The sequence below is a fragment of the Brachyhypopomus gauderio genome, chromosome 2 (genome assembly GCF_052324685.1).
Source record: "Brachyhypopomus gauderio isolate BG-103 chromosome 2, BGAUD_0.2, whole genome shotgun sequence".
Classification (NCBI taxonomy): Eukaryota; Metazoa; Chordata; class Actinopteri; order Gymnotiformes; family Hypopomidae; genus Brachyhypopomus; species Brachyhypopomus gauderio.
Window position 1 is genome coordinate 47,580,403 of NC_135212.1, and position 8,406 is coordinate 47,588,808.

At 43.5% G+C, this 8,406-nt stretch overlaps 1 protein-coding gene and 1 long non-coding RNA gene across 5 annotated transcripts in view; one reads left to right on the top strand and one right to left on the bottom strand.

The window, feature by feature from the left end:
* Nucleotides 1-1,811: 1,811 nt before the first annotated feature.
* LOC143508542 (uncharacterized) lies at nucleotides 1,812-7,185 on the bottom strand. The gene is made up of 3 exons (XR_013129376.1): nucleotides 6,773-7,185; nucleotides 3,299-4,205; nucleotides 1,812-2,513 (listed from the first exon to the last, which is right to left on the bottom strand). It is a non-coding gene; the product is annotated as an uncharacterized LOC143508542 (long non-coding RNA).
* Nucleotides 4,153-8,406, top strand: part of cacnb1 (calcium channel, voltage-dependent, beta 1 subunit) — a 35,476-nt gene continuing 31,222 nt past the window's right edge. For all 4 annotated transcript variants that reach the window (XM_076997115.1, XM_076997116.1, XM_076997118.1 and 1 more), the window contains exons 1-2: nucleotides 4,153-4,398; nucleotides 7,684-7,770. In XM_076997115.1, coding sequence (XP_076853230.1) covers nucleotides 4,309-4,398; nucleotides 7,684-7,770 — 177 coding nt within the window. In that variant the 5' untranslated portion in view covers nucleotides 4,153-4,308. The remainder of the gene's footprint in view (nucleotides 4,399-7,683; nucleotides 7,771-8,406) is intronic.

Genomic DNA, 8,406 nt, shown 5'->3' on the forward strand with positions numbered 1-8,406 from the left:
GAAGTGTTGGCAGGACACTGTAATCTGGTGTGGCCGGGGGCAAGACACTCAAAACAGAGTCTCTCTGACATGCAGTGTGAGACAGTAGTGTGGCTCATGTCACCACAAACTTTGCAAGCCGACTCTTTAGGGCGCCTCTGACGAGCGCGAGATGGGCCATTACCACCAGCAGGACGGGAACCATGAAGCTGAACTCTATTCATGACCTCCTGGAACATTTCAACCATACGACTGAGAATCCTCTCCTCCGATTGCTGCGTGTTCTGAGCCACCACCGGAACTGAAGCGCAACCAGGGGTGTTTGGAGTGTGACTGGGCGAAACATGAACTACAGAAGGAGGAGACCTGGGGGAGTGCAAAGAGTGGAGCGAAACATCAGGATAGTAAGGGTGACCACAGACTTGGGGGCACTGCACTGGAGGCGGCGGGGTCGTTGACAGAAGACAGGCCTGGTCTTGAACAACTGTAGCAGCATGAACTTCAAATTGTGATGCACTGGTAGTTTTCCGACTCGCTCGCGATTCCCTTTGATAGTCATCAATTCTTAGTTGAACATCGCTCAACGACCACTCATGTATAGGCTTCCACTTAAATGTGGACGACAGATCTGGGTCCGGACAGTGCTTCACAAACATGAGAGCGACCTCACTATTCAAATTACTCGCCTCAGTCCCTTGTCTCTGCAGACCTTCCCTTGCACGATCGGCGGCCTTGTTCAGTCTTATCCAGTAGTCTACCGGGTTCTCTCTGGCCACAGGCAGGGTGGCGTAAAAGTCTGCAAGGGGAAGGCATGAGGAGGCATCACTGAAATAACTGAGAAGAACATCATATATTAGGGCAGGCTTTTTGGAAGCAACAACATCAGGGTCCCCACGTAGTGCAATCTTCACAATGTCCCTGGCTTTGCCCATCAAGTGACTAGTAATTTCTTCTGCCTGCTCATGTACTGGAGTACTTCTTTTCCTGAGGAAAGTCTTAGTCATGTCAATCCAGTCCTGGACTGAGAATTTGTCAGTACCGTCACCTTTAAATGAAGGGAGGTCTCTGTCAGGGGCAACATGTACAGTCACGTGAGAGGAATCACAATTGGCATAATTACACTGAGTAGACTGGGTGGCAGGGGATGTCCGCATATCACTGGACACATTGACAACGCCAGCAGACATTAGCTTAGCAACAATAGATTCACCAATCTGGGCACCTAATTGTCCCATCATGTCTGTAAGCTGGTGAATAGCATTAACGTCACTCATGGGAGTAGAGGTTAGCATGTTTTCTCCTTGAAGCCCATCAACACGAGAAAATCTACGACCCACACCTAGTCCAGTATAGTCACTGTCAGATGTGACATTCGGTCGTCCAACATTACCATCATTTGCATCATGTCTTAGCCACCAACCTCTACCCTTAGACAAAACAGGAGTTGCAAACTCATCCATTGTCTTCAATAATTATACTTATTATAATTATAATAATACTTGCGTTGTGAGAGAAAAAAAAATAATAATATATATATATATATATATATATATATATATATATATATATATATATATATATATATAAAACAGTATGAGATGTCCAAAACAGAGAAAGCAGAAAACAACTGTACACCAGCACCTCCCTAAATGTCCTTACTACAACATCAGCCACCGAGGTGAACCAACTGAAGCACGGACGAGACGAAGGGAGTGCAGGAGAGCAACCACGGTGATCGGCGTAGAGCTGATTAGAAGATCCGACAGGTCACGGCACCAATGTAACGGATGTGAATTCTTCAACAATCCATGTACAGATAACAGGACACAGGATGGAGTTCACCATGTTTACTGTGACAGACAGAAAATACACAATTTTTGTCTTCACACGTCGCGCACACTCTGGCTCCCCTCATCAGTGTAAAACGCCACTGTCAGGGGGAGGAAGCCTTAACATTGCATAAATACACACTGGCCATATTACAAGACATAGTATGAATTATGCTAACTCATTCTACATCATCAATGAACCATGTATGAACTTGTAACAATAAATAATTCCATACAAAATTCCCTTGTGTGAATGTGTCATTTTTCACAAGAAAATACAATACACAAATGAACTTTCACCTTCAAAATCAAATGAACATACCTGTGACAGACAGAAAATACACAATTTTTGTCTTCACACGTCGCGCACACTCTGGCTCCCTATGAAATAAAAACTGTCATAAGATGGCTGCCCTATTAGCTTGCAGTTAGCTAGCTAAAATAAAATTGAGGCTGATTAAAAGCGTCTTTCCCTTTTTTTTTTAACTCATCAACCCTCCAAAGTACACTATAACGGTAGAACTACAACATACAATATTTTCTGCACAACATATGCTCATATGAAAACAGAATTAGTATTTTAACTGAATAAAATATATGTAACGTTACGGAGGCGAACTTACCCTCATCAGTGTAAAACGCCACTGTGAGGGGGAGGGGAGACAGCCCAATATAACTTTCGCGGGTGCGCAGAGTGTTTCTGGTCTTTCAAAATAAAAGACCAAAATAATGATAAAATTCACATTAAATTATAAAATAAAACACAGACATTGAGCAGGAATTCAAGTAGTATATTATTGTATTTTTAACTCCGTTACACGGGGTAGTGACACAAAAACTGCAATTTATTAAAATTTATAAAAACATTTTTAAAAATTCAAATGGCCTCAAGTCACAAACATGTTTTATGAGGAATACCTAGAATATGGAAGTGTAAAAACTTTTCATTTCAGAGATTTTGAAGAAAAACAAGCTTCGGGGTCATTTTTGACCCCACCTATGCTTAATTAAACAGTGGCAGGCCAGTCTCTTCCTTATCATATTGCTTTTCTCTCCTTTTGTGACTGATTACGCTGTAACTTAACGCCACTTTTAAACGTTTAAACGTTGGCATATTTATGATGCATAACATCTAAACAGAATCAGAGACTTCGACGTGTCTGTGTTGACTGCCTGGTGTTACCCAGTCGGCACGGGGCATGCCCCAACATGTCACGCGACTGGACAAACACCGTGGATCATAAGCGTCACTTGGTTCAGTGTCCGCACCTAAAGAGTCACTTAACACGACGATGAACATCGAGTGATTTGACAGGGTAATCATTTGTGACCAATCATTTGTAATTTAACAATTAATTCCCAACAAAACGTGGATCTTGCACTGCACATAGCTGTAATTTACAAGGGATTTACATTACAAAGGAACATGTTATCACTTAAATTCTGAAAAATAACATCACATAAAAAATCTCACAAAAATCAATTCTCACCTCATTGCGGCAGGTTCGAGCGCAAATCAACCTGCGAACAGTTTTAAGCGCCACTGGGGTTGTTCCATTATAACCGATATAGCCGTGACAAAAACAATGCCCGCAGAACACTGTTTGGCTTGCGTAAATGTAAAATACTCTCCAATCCTATACAAGTTGATCATTTTAATAGTGAAAACAGTCATCAAACTATGTATCTTGAACAACAATTTCAATAAAATCCCCACTTACATAAACGTAATGGTACAGCCTACATGCGCACAAAAAGGTGTCAACACGGAGTAGCGCGTCTTTTCTGAAGCCGCCACACGGGGGCGTAGTCGTGTAGATACTGTGGGAACGGCGTCTTTACCCTTTAGACATGTTCGGTTGTCAGTTGGTTTTACGCTTCTGTCGCTTGACCGCTACTATGGACCGACAATGTAAAAGAGTAATCAGACATTTCCTTGATACTGCTCCCCATTCCACCCACACGAACCAAACTGTGCGTTGGTGGGATTCGTTGAGCAAATGCATCCCTCCCCCCATCAAATATTTCGCCGGATCAATAAAGCAACTGAAACCAGTGTAACCTGGTCAATAATGGTGGGATTTTACTGGGTCACAAAGTCCATCGCGCACACAACCATCAACGGGTTAAACGGCCCGCTAGCCCACGTCCACACCACGCATCTTATTGTGATGCGCATGACGGCGGGGGAACCGGCGTCAAAGCGGTGATCCATCTTATAGGTGCAGATGTCTACTCCGCCAGCCAATCTCGGTAAAAGAGACCAGAAGCCCCGCCGCTGCTCCGCCTGATGGACCGATAAACGGAGAAAGGCGGGGCGCGGTCGGTCCGGTCCGCTGGAGGCTCGAGCGCGTCGCACTGACCGCGCGCAGGAGAAGCCATCAGGTCCAGAGATACCTGACAGAAAACGGAGCAAAATCAACCAATATGTTTTGACAATGAATAAAAAACCATCCATTTTTTAATGAAATACTAGACAACGAAACGAAAGTTGAAATCAATGGTACAGAAAGGGATGTCCAGGACGCCTTCCACCTCCACACAGGACATCCAGATGGACACGCTCGAGCACCACGGACCGCACGCGCAGGTAGGAGTCCAAACACACACCTGTGTCTTCGAATATGCTTTCATATTAATGCATTCAAATATGGGTGGAAACGGTTTAATATAAACGCATTTAGCGGGATTTGTGCTAACTTCACTACGCGAAGTGGTTATATTCACTTTCATACTAACATTACGTGCTATTTGGACACAAATGATGTATTGAAGAAATTGCAAGAAGTGATTGTTCTCTTTTGGTTATGGTGTGTGACAATATAGGCTACTAGATACACCAATATATCGAATAAATGTTATGCATTTATATATTAGCTCTGTGCGTATATTCTAGAGCAACGGTTTTATAAATCTGTTGTATCGCGAGCAACCAGTATTTTTATTTTTATTTGCTTACATTGTGACACCTGCTGCTTGTCTAAAAGCTGTTCGCGTTTCACTGTATTGACCTTTTGTATCGATGTCTTATTTATGGCCGTTTTCATTTTAAACATCAAACCTTGTGCTCAGAGCATACTTTTGGTGACGTTTTATAAATATTCAAATTACACGTTGTGACAACACTTTCAATACAGTAATATAGTTGAAATTCAAATGTTCCAGCAATGTTCAACAGAAAACATATCAATATTCTTATTCCAGCTACGTTATGACCACACCCACGTGTTCTCGGGAAAGTATAGCTGTGTATGGTGGCCTTGTGTGAGCCTGTACACACACAAACACAGACACACACAAACAGACGCACACTTGGGCCACTTAAACATTTTATTTGGGAGGGGGGATCTTTTAGTCTACTCTGTGCTGTCATGTCCTGTTAGGGTAAACGGTATTTGTAGGCTTTGAAATGGATGTGCAATATAGCCACAATTCTGGAGTGTCTGTTCAGGGCCAATGCTCACAGCATCCTGCCATAGATGATGGATTTCTGTAGCTAAAACTCAGATTCATATACTTTGAGCAGCCATATAAAAGCCTTATAAAAAGGACCCGCTGTCCATTTTGTCCTGTTCACTGCTGTTGAGGATGTTGACTTATAGCATATACATTTATCTATTTATTAATCTCTAAACTCAAAACTCGCAATTATAGGAGCTCAGAGTACATATTGATATTTCAACAATATCCTTTGACCCCATATTTAAGTAGCTAACAATTTTATATAAGTCAGCTAAGTGTGTGTGTGTTAGAGAGAGAGAATTGGAGAGAGATGTGTGCTGTTGAGGGGTGCTTGATTTGAATCATCTCTATACATAGCTGTGAGGAGGAGGTAGTAGTGATGATAAAGCTGTGTGTGTGTGTGTGTGTGTGTGTGTGGGTGGTGGGGTAGGTGTGGATTAAGTGTATGTGTGATTGCCTGTATTAGAACATTGATTGAATTGTGGTCATAAGGACAGGAGTCCTACAGCCATATGAACCATGGAAATTAGAACATGATGCAAACATTTTTCTCTGTACGATCACTTTCTGTCATAAACAGAAATGTGGAATTTTGAAATTCTGAACATGTCCTTGTGTGTCTATATGCAATAGCTTCTTGTGTGGGAGGTTTGGATGTTCTACAAGGACCGAAAGAAGCATGTTGTACTGTAATGTGTAATAATTTATGTGTGGGCTTTACCTTCACCTCCCCTCTCTTCTCCTCCCCTCTCCACCCCTCCCCTCCCCTCTCCTCCCCCTCTCCTCTCCTCTCCTCCCCTCCCCTCTCCTCTCCTCTTCTATTCAATCTTATTTGTTGCTTTCTAAGGGTTCACAGGCTTTACTGTGCAACCTTAAAGTCCATCCGAGGATTGTTGCATTTTAGCTCTTGCGTTCTTAATTATCCAATTAGCCTCAAAGGGGTGTTTCTGAACAGGAAGTTCCTAATCACCATGGTGATGCATCCATCTTCCCTCCCTTGACATTTGGCTTGCCATTTCTCACATGTGACATTATTGTGCATATTGCACTAAAGTCTCCAAACCCTGCATCAAAACATAGAATGGATGAATATGTATCTCACAGACAAGTATGTAATGTAATAGGTAATAACATCTTATGACGTTTTACCTAACTCTAATTGAATAAAGCATAAATGGTAGTGATGAGGCTTCTAAATAATATTCTAAGTGCCTCTTAAAAGTACATTACAGGGAAATCAACAAAAAAACCGAAGAATGTTACCATTTTAGAATTACCTACTATTGAAATCCTAAAATGGTAAAATGTTTTACCCTTTTAAGCTCATGTTAAGCTCTACACAAAAATATAATCAAAAATAAAAGGCCAGACTGCTGAATTGGCATTACAATGCTCATGTTTATCTGTAATCCATATTTCTTGCCAGTGAACAAGGTAACCATTTCACACAGCCAGGTGTGGTGCTCCAGAGGGGGCAGATAGATACACTGATCTCTACTCACGTGAGAGATGCTGCTGAGACATGGAGACCTGGTGGAGACACATCCCCACGGCTCCTTCTCGTGTAGCGTTGGCCTGCAGCGAGCATTCTCTCATCGCTGATCACGTTGAAGTGTTGCATGTAGCTCGTTTTAAGATGAACAAAAGAGAGACAGGAGGTGTGGGAGGATGCCGGAAGAAAGAGGAGGAACAATGGCATAACTGTTCCTTTATTAAGCATCTTTGTGTGTGTGTGTGTGTGTGTGTGCGTGTGTGTGTGCGTGTGTGTGTGTGTGTGCGTGCGTGTGTGCGTGCGTGCGTGTGTGTGTGTGTGTGTGTGTGTGCGTGCGTGTGTGTGTGTGTGCGTGTGTGTGTGCGTGCGTGTGTGCGCGTGTGTGCGCGTGTGTGTGCGTGTGTGTGTGTGTGTGTGCATGTGTGTGTGTGCGTGTGTGTGTGTGTGTGTGTGTGTGTGTGTGTGTGTGTGTGTGTGTGTGTGCGTGTGTGTGTGTGTGTGTGTGTGTGCGTGTGTGTGTGTGCGTGTGTGTGTGTGTGTGTGTGTGTGTGTGTGTGTGTGTGTGCGTTAGGGATGCAACATTGCTGCCTGTTCCACCAGGGTCTTTTATTGCCACCAAACCCAATTAGCCTTTTTTTTCAGGTCGCCATGGCAACGGAGTCTAGCGCCTGTGAATGTCATATAAGGCCTTGCCCAGGGCAAGCAGACCATTGGCCGTAGCTTGGGCCAATCACATTACGGGATCCCATGGCGTATCGGCGGACATGAGTAATTATGGCTAATCATATCTGGACATGAAGACAGGACACGGAGTGCAGACTGTGTTTGTGTGTGTGTGTGTGTGTGTGTGTGTCCATATCTGACTTACACTATTTCCAAATGTCAACCTCCTTCTCCCTTTGTGGTTGTCACGTGTCTCAGGGGAAGTACGCGAAGAGGAAGAGCCGCTTCAAACGCTCCGACGGCAGCACGTCCTCCGACACCACCTCCAACAGCTTCGTCCGCCAGGTGAGACCACACTGTAGCCTGGGTGTGTACAGAGAACCACTCACCTGTCTGTGTGTGAGAGGGACGGCAGGGCATGCGGACCAGTTGGACATGTGTGTGGGACAACTGGGAGTCATCTCACCGAACCACAGACTGCAGATATCATGCACGTATGCTTCAAAGAAATTGTTGTATTTCAGCGTAAAATCTCAAATCTCATAGACGTGTGGAATTTATTAAAGAAAAAACTTAATTTACTGCCTTTCTAAACATATCAAAGTCACGACTGGCAACAAAAAGCCTCACGCTACTCTAGAAATCCCTCTGGTCTGAGTTATAACACCTGCCGTTTTGCTCTGTTTCTGTTTTGCACAAAGAGGTATTTGCATCAGACAGGTCAATAGAGCCTTTAAACAACTGCTTTTATGTCCTTTGCTTGTGGGTTTAGTGCTGCTGGAACAGTGCCACTGGGCCATAGCTTTGAGCTGTCTGTGGTTATTTGTACAGGTCTTGATCTTGCTCTCCTTTGCTCTTTACGTCTTGGTCACAGAAAATAGTGGACTAGCTGTCTGTATATGACCCCATATTTGACCTCAGTTGGCTCCATTTAACTGACAGCAGGTCCTTGATGAACCTTCTCCTGGAACGCCGTGTTCC